Source organism: Ursus americanus, chromosome 15 (genome assembly GCF_024610735.1).
Source record: "Ursus americanus isolate L20-20 chromosome 15, mUrsAme1.1.p, whole genome shotgun sequence".
NCBI lineage: Eukaryota > Metazoa > Chordata > Mammalia > Carnivora > Ursidae > Ursus > Ursus americanus.
Genome location: NC_142141.1, coordinates 2311692 through 2327004, shown reverse-complemented (window position 1 = coordinate 2327004; position 15313 = coordinate 2311692). Strand labels below are relative to the sequence as shown.

Genomic DNA, 15313 nt, shown 5'->3' with positions numbered 1-15313 from the left:
TGGTGCCGGGGCGTCAAAAATCCCAAGTCTGTGGAGAGTCGCCCTGAGCTCGCTCTCTTTGTCCCAGAAGATCGGGGTTCAGCTCAGCTCTGTTGTCCACTTGCTATGCAACTGCATGTTTTTAAGTAAGCTCCATGCCCGACATGAGGCTTGAAATCGTGACCCTGAGATCCAGAGTCACGTGTTCTACTGACTGAGCCAGCCAATCGCCCTGCTACATGACTTTAGACAAGTCATTCCATTTGCCTGAGCCTCTGTTTCCTTACCTGCAAAACGTAGCTAAGGATTCTAACCCCATCTGGTTTGGGGGAGGATCAAAGGATATGCTGCATGTATAACACCTAGCTTGGCATGGCATCTGGTGGACGGTGGGAGCTCGCCAAGGAAAGAACTTCCTCCCTACTTCCTGTTCTCCTGAAACCCAGTCCCATTCACTTCCTCCAATATCCCTGGGGAAAAAGAAGCAGGAGTGTACCCATTTTCTGAATAGAGAAACTGAGGCAGAGGCAGACTAAACGCAGGATTTTAGGATGGCAGGCTCCTGACCTCCTGCTAGGGGCGTGTGGGGCGGGTCGTGTTTTGTGGGGGTTTTTTAAAGATTTTATTTATTTGACAGAGAGAGAGACAGCCAGTGAGAGAGGGAACACAAGCGGGTGGTGTGGGAGAGGAAGAAGCAGGCTCCCCAGCGGAGCAGGGAGCCCGATGCGGGGCTCAATCCTAGAACTCTGGGATCACGCCCTGAGCTGAAGGCAGACGCTTAACGACTGAGCCACCCAGGCGCCCCAAGAGCTTGTGTTTGAAAGGTTTTGAGAGAGAGAGACTGCAAATGTCACTGGTGGAACATTGTTACCAAGAGAGTGAGACCGTGATCGGGAGACAGGCTTGGATGCCTCTCCCAGACTCCCTCAGCATGTCTCCTTCTGTGCTCTGTTTACTTAGCCATCTCTCCACACTACAGAGCAGCAGCTCCTTGAGGGGGAGGGGCTGGGGCAGATTACCGCTTGAACAGTGCATACCACATAATGAACCTTTAACTGACACCTGGCAAATGAATGTGTGTATGAATGAATGACGTGAAAGAGCATCAGATGCCACAGAGGGTCCGTGTGACTCGTCAGAGGTCACGAGTACAGGATGGCAGATGGACAGGGATGTGCAGCCGTGGGGGTGGGAGGTATAGGATTGCCAGTCCGAGGGACTTGGCCATCTCAGGAGGCAGGCAGGTTGCACAGCCTGGACTATGAAAGCCTTTCCTTTGCCTTTGGCTCAGGTAAACCTGAGAAGTGCCTGGAAGTTGAACGAAGCTGTGTGGGGTCCAGCTCCTACTGGCAGCTCACCCCTCCCCCTCCGCCCCGCAACAAGTACATTCTCTAAGGGGAGCCCGCAGAGGACCACAGGTGGGGAGCTGGATCTCTCCAGGAGTCCGGGAGGTCTGGTGAGGCCCCTCTGGGCAGGAGGCTTCCATTTGCTGGGCTCCTCCAGTGCCAGGAGCCTCAACCTTTCCAGGTACTCAGCAAGGAAGGCCCCTGAATGAGGGGATCAGAACCAACTGGTTTTAAAAGATAGCCAATTATTTTCTGATTTATCTTTGGGAGGAAATCATTATTTTGTTTGAGAAGGGGAAAAAAATCACTTTATTGGGCTTTCAAGTTATGCAAAGGAAAAGCCTCTATCCCCGGAGGGAGTTAGGGTGGAGAGAGCTAGACTTCTCCGCATAGCAATGGGAAAGGAAGCTGCTTCCCTTTGGGCAGGGTCTCCACCAGCTAGGGGGGCACCTGGGAGATGAGTCTGAGACCCCAGCTAAGGGGTTTCCTTTCTCCTCAAGAAGCCTTCCGAGGAGTGGAGGGCTTAGACTTCAGGTGAGGCTTGGGCAGAGGTCAAAGTTCAGCTGCCCTCCTAGTTTGACCACTGTTTAGTTGCTCAAGGGGAGAGATGCTTGCAAGTGAGGCAGACCCGAGCAAGGTGGGGCAGAACTATTGGGGGTAGCCACTGTGTGCCAGGTGCTTGGGATACATTGTTGAAGTCTGTAGCAGTTCCTGCCTTCTATTTACACAACTGTTTAGTAACAGTTCTGGAATGTTCCGTGAGGATGAAGAAATAACGGGTCCTAAATAATCATAGTTAACATTACAAAGCAAGTGTCATATACCAGGCAGTTCTACAGCCTTATACATGTTTACTCTGCAAAAGGTCGCGGGGAAGATACTATCTATCATTATACTTCCTTTACTGATGAGAAAATGAAAAAACAGAGATGGACTAACCTGCCAAGGTTACTCCAAGTGTGATGGTGTTGAGATGTGAGTCCTGAAATCTGCGCTCTGAATCGCTTCACTTCCTGCTTCTTTCTCCATGCTCACAGGACAGAAGGCATCTAAAAGGAACCTGGCAGGTCCAGAGGGCTTCTCTGAGGCAGTGAGCTGACATCTAAGAATAAGATGGAACCAACCAGACCTGGAGGGGAACAATCGTTCCAAGAAGAGAGGACCATATGTGCAAAGGCCCAGAGGTAGAGTGGGAGCAAGGAAAGAAATGAAGGATTTGTGTGGAGATGTGGACAGGGGCCAGGTCATGCCAAGAATCATTATGGGAAGCTAGTAGAAAGTTTTAAAGGGGTAGTGGATACATTCAGATTTGTATTTTTTTTTCTTTTCTTTTCTTCTTCTTTTTTTTTTTTTTTTTTTTGAGATTCTATTTTTAAGGGGCGCTTGGGTGGCTCAGTTGGTTAAGCGTCTAACTTGGCTCAGGTCGTGATCTCAGGGCTCCTAGATCCAGCGGGCCTTGGGTTCCCTGCTCAGCGGGGAGTCTGCTTGTCCCTCTCCCTCTGCCCCTCCCCCCTCAAATAAATAAAATCTTTTTAAGAAAAGATTTTATTTTTAAGTAATCTCTACACCCAACGTGGGGTTCAAACTCACAACCCCAAAATCAAAAGTCGCATACTCCACCGACGGAGCCAGCCAGGCGCCCCCCAAGATTTGTATTTCAAATATCAGTCTTAATGTTGTGCAGAGAATGGATGGGAGTGGTTGGGGGCAGAGGGGATCTCCTAGCCACTGTATGGTGATTGCACGGAAACCAGAGTAGCCAGGTTGGGCCAAGGTCTGTGGAGGCTGGCCGGTCAGGACTGCTGGGTGTTGCTCCCTAAAAGGGGTGAAGAGCAGAGGATAATGCAGGTAACTAGAACTTGGAAGCCTGGTTTAGGTGCGGCAAAAGAGGCGGAGTCTGATGGGGCGTGTAGAGGGCTGGGGAGGGGCCCCGGATCGGGCTGACCCAGTGCGCCCCTCAGCTCTGTTGGATTTGGGGACTGGTCTCCAGGTGGACGGGACGCTGCGCTCCTCGCCGCGTGGTGGTTCTCTTGATAGAGCTGGTCCAGGAGAGGCCGGGCGGAGGTGGGCGGGGCGCTGGGTTGTCCCCCGCCAAGCTGCTGTCAGGATAGAGCTGGTCCAGGAGGGGCGGGGCCCGAGGTGGGCGGGGCGCTGGGCCTCCCGCGGCCACGCCGCTGTCGCGGGTGCATTCCTGGCTCTCTGGCCCGCGGCGGAGGAGCGCCCCGGCTGAGTCTGCGGTCCCCGCTGGGCGCGGGTGTCGGGACTGGCCGGAGCTGGGAGCGGGGCCGCGGAGGACCCAGGTGAGCCGGGAACTCTGTGCCTGGAGCGGGACCCCGGAGGCTTGAGGTGAGCCGGGTCCCCTTGCGGGCCCAGGCTGCGCTCCCCGCCGCCAGAGGGCGAGCGGCGGCGGGGCTCAGGGAGCTGCCCCCGCCCAGCACGGGGGACCTGGGCGTCCTCTCGGAAGGGGGGTGGAGGAGACGGTAAATCAGTAACCCGCAGCGCACACAGGGCCTTTTGTCCCGCTCCGTCCAAAGAGCACCCTGGCCATGGAGCTGGTTACTCATTGCCCACCCGGGCGGGGGCGGGCCGGCTGTCTCTGCAGCTCCCCCTCTAGACCTGCCGACTCGCACCTCCCCCCAGGGTGGCCGGGTAGGGGTGGAGGAAGAAGAGCGCGCTGGTCCCTCGGCTGCTGGACCGTCTGCGCTCCCCGAGTAGAGATGAGGAAGCTGAGGATCCCAGAGGTGCGGTCATTTGCCCAGGGTCCCCCAGCGCTTGAGTGAGGGAGGCTGAAGGAGAACCCAAGACTGTCTGATGCCAGAGTCAGGCCCTTCAGCCCCTGAGCAAGGCGGTGGGTTGGTCTGTCTGCGGCCGCGTGTGATCCTAGGAAGGGTCCTGAGGTTACAAGGTCAGGGCAGCCTAGGAATGGAAATAAAATCCCCAGACCTCCCCACCCCTCTCCCAACTGGAGCTGTGGACCCAGAGGGCTGCTCTCCCTGCAGAACAGAGCAGGGTGGGGGGATTCTATGGAGGAGGGCAATGGAAGCTGGGGGTGGGTGCAGGAACAGTGGAATCTGAGTGGGGTGGTGAAGAGAAATGGGGACACAGAGGTATGTATGTGCAAGAGAGAAGACATGCCCAGTTTTGAAAGCCAATGGCTTTAGTGCTGAAGAGGCTGAAGGAGCAGACTGCAACCAAAGATATTGACAAGGGCAGGGAGGGAGGCCTAGAATGGGGGATAAACTGTAGATTGGATCCTGCTGGCCATGGGCAGCCATTAAGGGCTTGAAAGCTGGGGGATCTGGGGTGGTGACATGGCAGATACTTATAATTTCTAAAGCTCTGCTGGAGAGTGGAGGCTGGAGAGCCAAGAGAGATGTTTGCAAAGGCCCAAGCTAGAGATGACCATTGCCTGCCTTGGGTCCAAGCAAGGGAGGTGAGAAGGACTGGAGGATTGAGGAGGCAGATGGGACTGGAAGTGGAGGAGGGGTGAAGTGGGATGGGGAGAGATGATGCCCCAGCTGCAGGGGCAACCCAGGGAAGGAGCAGTTGGAGGGGGAGATGATGGCTTTGGTCAGGACAAGCTAAGTGTCCCCTGCCTCAGAGCCAGAGCTGGAAGGGGGGCAGTGGCTGAAGAGACAGGGTGCAGTGAGCTTCCTGGGCAAGTAGATTCAGAGACACCAGTGCCTCCCGATTTATGGAGTCCCAGGTAATAGCCAGTAGTCCCCTGTGACTACATTGGTCACCTCTTCCCCTGCCCCAGCTGATGCCGTTTTGAGTGCTCCTTTTGGGAGATGGAGACATCCTTGGTGGCATATGGATAGTGTGGGTGTGTACCTCATACCTGACAGGAACCGCACCAGAATCAGAGGTAATTGGCCAAGGGCAGACCCAGAGTGACAGTCACGGGGTGGGGTGGGGGGGGAGAACATGCCAACATTCTGTGTCCCCAGCCCCTCTGTATAGTCTCTTTTATCCTCAAAGCAGTCCTCTGAGGACAGCACCCAGAGAGGGACAGGGACTTGCAAGTTGGTAAGAGTCAGGATTTGAACTTGGCTTTGCTGGACACAGAGCCCGTGTTGCCTCAAACGGAGTTGTGAGGATACAAAGAGCAGATGTATTCCCAGCATGCCATTCTGGTTCAGAGTGAGGAAGAACTTCTGCTCGCCATGGACTGTGCTGCTTTGTTAGGAGTGAGTGCCCTGCCACTGAAGGTATTCAAAGCTGGCCATGAAAATGTCAGCAATGCTAGAAGTGTGGGTCAGATCAGATAACACCCAGATGCTGAAGTTTGGCCTTGTATTAGATTTCGTGGGGTTTTTTTTTTTTTTTTTGGTTCTTCAGCAATAAATTCATTTATTCAGCAAAAAATAAATTATGTGTGCTGAGAGCGAGCAGAAGATATGTCTCCATTCTCCGCTTTCCTCCAAGGAAAGAATCCCCAAACTGCCCTTTCTGTGAACTTGTGCCAGGGTCTCAGCAGGACCGGAGGAGAGCAGGAAGCCCGGCCCTGCCCCCCGCACAACCTACTGGGAAGAAGCTTTGGGCTCTGGCAACAGCAGAGTGGCTTCCAGTCTCTGCTGTGCTGCTGCGTGGGGTGCGGGGGGTTGGACAAGTCTCCTGACCACTTCCGGTCTCAGTTTCTTCATCCGCAAAATAGGGGAATAGCACTACCAAAGGTGCATGCATAGCAGGAGTTCTTCTCCCTCCTTTCCAGGAAGGCAGTTGGTGGTAAGCCCGCACTGGGTCCCTGTGAGCAGCAGGAAGGATATGTGGCTGCTGTTGGCTCTGCTGGGGGTCCTGGTGGAGGTGCCTGGGGCTCCAGCTTTGTCTCTTGAAGCCTCCGAGGAAATGGAGCTAGGTATGGCCTTTAGGGTGGGAGCGGGTGGCAGGGGTGGGCACCTGGAGGAGGCTACTAGCTGAGCGAAGCTGGAAAGGACCTGGCCCAGCCCTGAGGTGGTGACAGCAGGACAGGGCCCCACCATTGAGACTCAGTGTCTGGCTCCCAGCAAGCGTCCGCCTATCTCTGTGTCCACAAGAGAGGAATGGCCTTGCAGGGTGGAGGGTCCTGAGCTGGGCTGCAGAGCTGGTGGTGAGCCCCTGGCCGTGTGTATGTGTGTGTGTGTGTGTGTGTTCTGTGCACCGGGTGTGTGGTTTGGGAGGCCCAGCAGCATGTGCGGTGTATGCACTGTGAGTGTGCTGTGCCCTGTATGTGGCACCTGTAGCATGTGTGTGTGCGTGTGTGTGTGGCGATGGCATGTCCAGTCCAGCACGTGTGCTACGCAAATGCCTTACATATAGCATCTGTAGCATGGGATGTGTGTGCAGAGGAGCAGCGGTGTCCGGCATGTGCCCAGGGGTGCTTGTGCCCTGCCCGTGCAGCATCTTCTCCAGACACAGGCGGCCCCTCAGCTGGGGCTGTGGGGCTCACTGACCTCTGCCCTTGGCCCACAGAGCCCTGCCTGGCCCCCAGCCCAGAGCAGCAAGAGCAGGAGCTGACCGTGGCCCTCGGGCAGCCTGTGCGGCTATGCTGTGGGCGGGCTGAGCGTGGTGGCCACTGGTACAAGGAGGGCAGTCGCCTACCACCTGCTGGCCGGGTACGAGGCTGGAGGGGCCGCTTGGAGATCGCCGGCTTCCTACCGGAGGACGCTGGCTGCTACCTCTGCCTGGCCCGAGGCTCCATGCTTGTCCTGCACAATGTTACCTTGGTTGTGGATGGTAAGGGGGTCTAGCAGGGGCTAAAGGGTGCCTGGGGAGAGATACCCTCCCATCCTAGACCTCAGACATCTCTTTTTGTCCCTGACATAGACTCCTTGACCTCCAGCAATGGTAATGAGGACCCTAAGGCCCATGGGGGCCCCTTGAACGGGCATATTTACCCCCAGCAAGGTCAGTATGAGTCGTCAGGGACTCATTTCCCTACCTCCCAGCTGGTCACTGAAAAGAAGACACCTGTGTGGAAACAGGTGGTCATCCTGGGGGCACTAAGTTCTCCTTTCCCCTCCCCTCCAGCTCCCTACTGGACACACCCTCAGCGCATGGAGAAGAAACTGCACGCAGTGCCTGCTGGGAACACCGTCAAGTTCCGCTGTCCAGCTGCAGGCAACCCCACACCCACCATCCGCTGGCTCAAGGACGGACAGGACTTCCATGGGGAGCATCGCATTGGAGGCATTCGGGTGAGTCTCCAGGTTCCAAGATCGTTTGCTCCTCCGTTTTCACTCCCCCATTGGTCCGCTCATACCTAGAAGTCATTCCTTCTCTAATGAGGAAGGCCACTGCGGGCCCTAGGAGGAGCACTAGACCGTAGACTGGGACAGCTCCGATTCAAATCCCCACTCTGCCGCCCTCCCGCAAGTGACTTAATCTCTCAGCCTTGGCTTTCCTCGTAAAGTGGGAAGCTCCCTGACTGGCAGGTATGGAGTGTTAGCAGCTCATTCTCAGCTCCTGGGTGCAGTGAGGAAGCTGAGACTCCCTCCAAGAGGGCAAAACTGGCTCAAGGGGTACAGCCAGGAAGAGGCCACACTAAAACTCAGAGGCTCAAACCAAGGGGTCAGACACTTCTCGGCCTGGGCCTGGCCTCCCCAGGGTCTCTGGAGCTTGAGAAGACCCCTGTGGGCAGGATCTGACCTCTTCGTGCCCTGGAACCTGGGGTGGGCACAGGTGAATGGCCACTCATAGACGCCTCCCCCACCCCCAGCTGCGCCACCAGCACTGGAGCCTGGTGATGGAAAGCGTGGTGCCCTCGGACCGTGGCACATACACTTGCCTGGTGGAGAACGCGATGGGCAGCATCCGCTACAGCTACCTGCTGGATGTGCTGGGTGAGCGGACGGGCAGGCAAGGCGGTGTGGGGGTGGGGCCCTGACACTGCCCTCAGGTAGCGCCCAGTCTGGCAGGCGACGCGGCCTCAGGCTCAGATGGCTCAAACTGCCCTAGGTGTCCCAGTGGGTGGGCGGGAAGCACGGGGCGGGGGGGGGGGGGGGGGTGATGTTGACCTGGAGGAACAGGGGTCAGCTGAGAGAAAAAGTGGGAGAGACATCCAGGCAGAGAGCCCAGGCTGAATAAAGGTCCGAGGTGTAACGAACACAATGCATTTGTGAGGAGGTGTGTGCCTGGGGTGTGGTACCTAAGCGGGGAGCCGCGTCGTGGAGGGTTTTGAAAGCTAGACTCTGAAGTCGTCCTTGACCCTAAAGGCAGTAGGGAGCTATGGAAGGTTTCAGCAGGGTAAGCAGGGGGCAGACAAGGTCTGAGTTGTGTATCAGGGAAGTTCCCTCCCTTGAGCTGAGGTGGGAGGAATGCTGGAGGCAGGTGACCGGGGTGCTTCCGTGGGTACCACCGGTCAGGGTTGACCGCCTGGCCCGGCCCCCAGAGCGGTCCCCGCACCGGCCCATCCTGCAGGCGGGGCTCCCGGCCAACACGACAGCCGTGGCAGGCAGCGACGTGGAGCTGCTGTGCAAGGTGTACAGCGACGCCCAGCCCCACATCCAGTGGCTGAAGCACATCGTCATCAATGGCAGCAGTTTCGGGGCCGACGGCTTCCCCTACGTGCAAGTCCTGAAGGTCCGGCCCCCAGCAGCTCCTGAACCCCACGGCTCTCCCATGGGGCGTGGGGGTGGGGGGTGGTCCCCAGCTTCCTTCCTGGCCATGATATGGCCCCAGGCCCTGTTGTGACCCCTGAGTATGTCCCCATCCCCAGACAGCAGACATCAATAGCTCAGAGGTGGAGGTCCTGTACCTTCGGAACGTGTCAGCTGAGGATGCGGGCGAATACACCTGCCTGGCGGGCAACTCCATTGGCCTCTCCTACCAGTCCGCCTGGCTCACGGTGCTGCCAGGTGAGCACTCGAGGGGGCCGGGAGAGGCTGCCGGAATCCTGCTCTGATCCAGCGGCGGGCTGTGTCCCTTGGCCTGTAGGGCTTGGGACGTGGCATGCGGATTTGTGTGTTTGATCCCTCGTGTAGCAGTGCTTCTGTGCGTGTCCACACGGGACGGCCGTGTGATGCTCTGGGGTGAGGGTGTGCAGGATGGGTACAACTGCAGCTTTCTTGGTGTGTGTCCCGGTGTGTGTGTTGGGAGCTGTGAGGCCTGAGTTAGAGGGTGTGGAGCTGGCCATCCGACCACTGACCGGTCAGTTTTCTGTCTATATATGTGTCTGTCTGTGGGCAGAGGAGGACCTCACATGGACAGCAGCAGCGCCTGAGGCCAGGTACACGGACATCATTCTGTACGTGTCCGGCTCTCTGGCTTTGGTTGTCCTCCTGCTGCTGGCCGGGCTGTATCGAGGGCAGGTTCTCATCAGCCAGCACCCCAGGCAGCCCGCCACTGTGCAGAAGTTGTCCCGCTTCCCTCTGGCCCGACAGGTACCATGCTGTTCCCCACCCCTCATGGTGTCCCCATAGCGAAGCTCTTGGCCTGCCTTCCCAACCCAGCTCAGCTCCAGCAGGCTGACCGAGTCACCCACCTTACAGTTCTCCCTGGAGTCTGGTTCTTCGGCCAAGTCGAGCTCCTCCTTAGTACGGGGCGTCCGTCTGTCCTCCAGTGGCCCTCCCTTGCTCGCTGGCCTTGTGAGTCTAGACCTACCTCTCGACCCACTGTGGGAGTTCCCCCGGGACAGGTATGCTGCGTGGAGGGAGGGTGGGGGTGCGGGCTCCAGGCAGGAATGACATTCATATGGCTGAGGCCTCGGCTTTCTCATTTCCAGGCTGGTGCTCGGGAAGCCGCTGGGTGAGGGCTGCTTTGGGCAGGTGGTGCGTGCGGAGGCCTTCGGCATGGACCCCGCCCGGCCTGACCAAGCCAGCACCGTGGCTGTCAAGATGCTCAAGGGTGAGTGGTGGTCCCGGGGGACGTGCTGTGGCCTTGGGACTAACAGAAGAGGCTCATGGTGCTACCAGTTAGACCAGAAGGGCGGCAGGACCCCACCCTTGGGCCTAGGGCCCAACTCCGCTATCAACCCAGGCAAGCCATGTCTGAGCCTATGTGCTCACGTGGCACCTGGGGGTAAATAATTGTCCCTACCTCCCGGCCTGAGGTTCGTGGAAAGTGCCTGGTACCTAAAATCTTAACCGCTGGAATGATGATGACTATAAGGATTTGGGGTGACTGGGGTCAGAGACCCCCAACTCAGCCCTGGCCTCATGTCAGCCTTGGCCTCAAACAACCTTGTCAGCCTCACAGGCTTCCACCTCATTCCTCCTGAGTACCCCCAAGTCACACCTTCAGCCTCCCCCACCCTGGACCCTTCCCAGATCTGTCTCCCTGTGTCCACTACTCTAGGAGAACAGCCCAAGCACCAGCCCCAGAGTGCATAGGACATACCTGGGACCTACCATGGGGGCCTATCACTGCTAACCCCCCTCCACTACAAGAGCAGCCCAAACCACATCTCTGCTCCCCCGCCCCCTCCTCTCTGCACAGCTGGGGCCACCTGGTACTTTCTGGGAGGCAGGGATTGGGAAATGTGCATCGTGAGGTCTGGCAGGGAGGGTATGTCATTGGCCCAGGGCCACCAGCCAGCCCCTGGTCCTCAGCCTTCTCAAGAGAATCTGGAGCAGCTTCTTCTCAGCCTCCCCTAGCTGCGCCCCACTGACGATTCCCTGAATTCTCAGGCCAGATGGACACCAGGCCCCTGTCCGACCTCAGGGCGCCAGCCTGCTTCCCGCCCCCAGGATTTCTCACCCCATTGAGGAACTAATGCCAAACCTCCAGATAGAACTTCTTCCTGTCCAGAGTTCTCCTGTTTCCTGGTCCCACTCACGGACAGGCCCACCTCTTGTGGACCCTTGATCTTGTTGCTTCCTTGCTGCTGTGAGAGGTAGGGCGTGAGAGGTAGGGCGCGACCCATTGTCCCATTTGCTACAAGAGGATCCTGAGGTTCGGAGAAGTTAGACGACATTTTAAAGGTCACACAGCCTAGTGGGAATTCAGGTCCAGACCTTTCTGACTCCAGGCCTAGCACTCCATGTCCTGTCCCCGACCCTGCAGCTCCCCCATGTATATCGCCCTGGCTGTCCCCCCCGCAGACAATGCCTCCGACAAGGACTTGGCAGACCTGGTCTCTGAGATGGAGGTGATGAAGCTGATTGGCCGACACAAGAACATTATCAATCTGCTGGGCGTCTGTACTCAGGAAGGTGGGTTGGACTGGGGCTAAGGGCAGGGATGGGGGGGTATGGAGCCCCAGCCTCAGCAGCCTCCCTGGCCCCTCTCCCCTCTACAGGGCCCCTGTACGTGATTGTGGAGTGTGCCGCCAAGGGAAACCTGCGGGAGTTCCTGCGGGCCCGGCGGCCCCCGGGCCCTGACCTCAGCCCTGACGGGCCGAGGAGCAGTGAGGGGCCGCTTTCCTTCCCCGCCCTGGTGTCCTGCGCCTACCAGGTGGCCCGAGGCATGCAGTATCTAGAGTCGAGGAAGGTAGGGGCGGTGGGCAGCACTCTGGACCATTCTCACCGCTCTGTCTCTTCCCTTTCCTGCCCCTGCCATTGAATGTCCTCATCTTCTCCCGCTCTCCCCATTCCATTGCCCTGTCTAAATGTCCCCAAGCCCTTCTGTACCCCCCATCCGTACACAGTTGACACTGCATGTCCCTATTCCTTCCTCTCATGGCACAGGGGAAGAGGCCGTGTGAGCGGGAGGGTATGGGCCCTGAAGTTAGCTTTAGTCTCCCCTCTCTGAATCTTGACTTCCTCATCTGTTCAACGAGTGGACGAGGCCTCCCCCAGGGTCACTGGGAAGTACAGTGTGCCCAGCCTCCAGCCACGTGTCCTAATAAAACTAAGTCCCTGCCCTGCCCCCAGTGCATCCACCGGGACCTGGCTGCCCGAAACGTACTGGTGACAGAGGACAATGCGATGAAGATCGCCGACTTCGGGCTGGCCCGCGGCATCCACCACATTGACTACTACAAGAAAACCAGCAATGTGAGGGGGCAGGGCAGGGCTGGAAAGGGGGCTTGGGGGTACCGGGACCGTGGGACTCCGCGCCGAGACCCCTACCTCTCCCATCCAGGGCCGCCTACCTGTCAAGTGGATGGCGCCTGAGGCCTTATTTGACCGAGTGTACACACATCAGAGTGACGTGTGAGTCCTGGGGCTTGGGGGTCTGGAATATCTGCCAGCACTCATTGCCCTGCCCCACAGAAAGGGCAAAGCAATTGCCCAAGGTCACACAACCCTAGGACCTGCGTGGGGCCAGACTCCAATCCGTACCCTCCATGGTGGCTCGTGCCTGCGAGGCCCCCCATCCCAGCCATAGAGTAGGGAGCAAAGCTGTGCCTTGCTGAGCCCTGGTCCTGCCTCTAGGTGGTCGTTCGGGATCCTGCTGTGGGAGATCTTCACCCTCGGGGGCTCCCCGTACCCCGGCATCCCCGTGGAGGAGCTGTTCTCACTGCTGCGGGAGGGGCATCGGATGGACCGGCCCCCGAACTGCCCCCCAGAGCTGTGAGGCCTCACCCTCCTCTCCCCCACTTTACAGTCCTTATCCTCTGCTTTGACCTTGGCCTCAAGGCCCAGCCTCCTAATTCACCGTCACCATCTCCTCCCAGCCCCAAGGGGAGGTCTGAGCCTAGGTCCCGTGCCCTTCCGCTGAGTGGTCCTACCTACCCCTCATCAAGCCCTGCACCTAGAGCTGACCCCGCACCCCCTCCGCCAGGTACGGGCTGATGCGGGAGTGCTGGCACGCAGCACCCTCTCAGAGGCCTACGTTCAAGCAGCTGGTGGAGGCACTGGATAAGGTCCTGCTGGCCGTCTCCGAGGAGGTACCGCTCCCCTCTTGTCCCATGACCCCTCTCTGCCCACTCCCCTCTGGCCCTCGTCCCAGCTGACCACCAGGACTGACCAGGACTGTTCCCCGTAGTACCTAGACCTCCGCCTGACCTTCGGACCCTACTCCCCTGCCGGCGGGGACGCCAGCAGCTGCTCCTCCAACGACTCTGTCTTCTGCCACGACCCCCTGCCCCTGGGGCCCAGCTCCTTTTCCTTCCCGGGGGCGGAGACATGAACAGGGCCACAAGGTGGTGCAGGCAGGCGGCCGCCCTCGGACCCCCAGCTGAGCTGCACCCTGGCAGTGCTTGGCTTGGGCAGCCTCAGGCCCCAACTTCAGGCTACCATCCCAGATCTCTAGTTCTATTTTGGGGAGTTCCGTTCTTGTTCCTGGGGTCCCTACATGAGGCTTCCTGTTCTGGCCTGGGCTCCCAAGCCAGACTTCAACCTCAGTCTTAAGGCCCTGCCCTTGCCTTTAGAGTCATGGCCCCAGCGTTCTAATGGCCTGAGTGTTAGGGTTCTGCTTGGCCTCCGGGGCCTTAGCACTCAGTCCTTGATCCAGGGGTTTGGCTGGACCTAGCTGTAGAGCTGTCCTAAACCTCCCTCCTTCCTTGCACCGAGAGGTCTTGGGCCTCTAAACCCCATTTCCCCCGGTGTCCCCTGCCTCCCCTTTGCTGTTTGTCCCAGCATCTTGTGGAAAGAGCATTGGTACCTGTGTTCCTAGCTGAGCAGCTGGAAGCCTGCCGAAAACACAGAAGCAAATGGCCTTTTATAAATTATTTTTTGAAATAAACCTCTGTGTTCCTGGTGTCTTCCCTGCAGTGCATGGAGGGGAAACTGGCTGGAGGGATCCCCAAGCTGGGAGTTTTGCTGCGTGCTACAAACGGAGGGCTCTGTGCCAGGCCTCGGGTTTGCATCCACCTCAGCTACCTCAGGGCGCCCCCAGGAACTGTGTGCACCTCTGTCTTGGTCTGTCTTCGTAGCACCATCTTGTGTACGTGATGGTCTGAATGAGCGCTAATGGCAGAGGAGTCCACATGGCACCATCCGCTGGGTGGAACTCTTGGACCCTCTGCACATGCGTGTCCATGTGCCTGCCCTGGGACTGTCCCCAAGGGAGCTGGCAGCACCCCTCCCCCATCTGCTCAGCATTAACCAAGCTGACCGTTAACACAGCGTGAAAGCCTGAAGCCCAGCTTCGAGGCTGCTGCCCGCTCCCACGCTCTGCTGCTCAGACTGGGGGCTTGTGGGGGCTGTGCCCACCCCGCCCCGCCCCACCCCACCCTGGCCAGTCTCCCGGGCAGCAGCTGGTTGCGGCCCGGCTAGGCTGCAGCTGTCCCTGCCTGCCTGGCCTTTCCCTGGAGAGGCCGTCATGGCCCTGTTCTCAAACACCCTCTGGGGGGAGCAGGGAGATCAGCTTCCCAGGGCTTTGAGCCTGGAACCTTCCCCGGGGGCCATCCAGGCACTTACTGCTGCTCTCCAGCCCCTGAACCACAAGGCGGAGGTACCTGACCCCGTGCCTGGTGCTCCCTCCTGTCTTCTCCTGGCACAGGACAGACCCTTAGTGAGGGCCACCTGGATTGCCCCATGGCCTCCCAGGGGTGGCAGCTGAAAATACATATTGGGGCAGAAGGGCCGGGCTGTCCTAGAAGACTGAGCAGCAGCTCATGGCCATGCTTCTCTTCTTGCTCTGGGTCTCTTCACACCCCCACCGATGCACTCTCCTTCTGACTGAGCCCCCCTCCCAAACCTAGTCTCCCCTGGAGGTCACTGTGCCCAGCCCAGTCCATCACAGGACAGGCAGGTCCCTAAGAATCCACCTGGGGGAGGAAAGTGTTGGGAGGCTAGAGTAGTGTATAGAGACAGGGGATGACGAATGAGAACTCCCATTTTTCCACTTCCCCTCTGTGAGCCCACTGCTGAGCTAGGCTCAGTCACCCACCACTGTCTCCCACCACAGCCTCATCAAAGATCAGCCTTCCCAACTTAATGATGGGGAAATGGAATGTGACAGGCCCAAGGTCACAAGGATGGGGGACTAAGGAAGGTGCTGAGTTGACCAACCCCCAACCCCCAAGTGCAGGTTCCCAGCAGGTCCTGTGCACATGGGAGACCAGAGTCAGGTCACTCAGAGTGACAGGGGCAGATGGTGCCTGGTAGGTCTCGGGGGCCAGGAGGGGCTCAGCTACCCACCCTGTGCGCCCTCCCTGCCAACATCCCTGGCAGGCACACGCT

At 58.4% G+C, this 15313-nt stretch overlaps 1 protein-coding gene across 5 annotated transcripts; it reads left to right on the top strand.

The window, feature by feature from the left end:
- Positions 1-3474: 3474 nt before the first annotated feature.
- On the top strand, positions 3475-13871 carry FGFR4 (fibroblast growth factor receptor 4). Of its 5 annotated transcripts, none has more exons than XM_087867788.1 (19): positions 3475-3625; positions 5086-5193; positions 6040-6183; positions 6777-7040; positions 7131-7211; positions 7335-7501; positions 8023-8146; positions 8695-8885; positions 9022-9160; positions 9492-9685; positions 9794-9939; positions 10027-10148; positions 11345-11455; positions 11542-11732; positions 12116-12238; positions 12327-12397; positions 12620-12757; positions 12969-13074; positions 13173-13871. In XM_087867788.1, exons 2-19 carry the CDS (start codon positions 5139-5141, stop codon positions 13314-13316), a joined length of 2511 nt encoding a protein of 836 aa, XP_087723914.1. In that variant the 5' UTR covers positions 3475-3625; positions 5086-5138; the 3' UTR covers positions 13317-13871. The 5 variants fall into 5 exon arrangements, with proteins under 5 accessions (XP_087723914.1, XP_087723916.1, XP_087723917.1 ...); XM_087867789.1 differs by lacking the exon at positions 3475-3625 and adding an exon at positions 3747-4066; XM_087867790.1 differs by lacking the exon at positions 5086-5193.
- The last annotated feature ends 1442 nt before the right edge of the window (positions 13872-15313 follow it).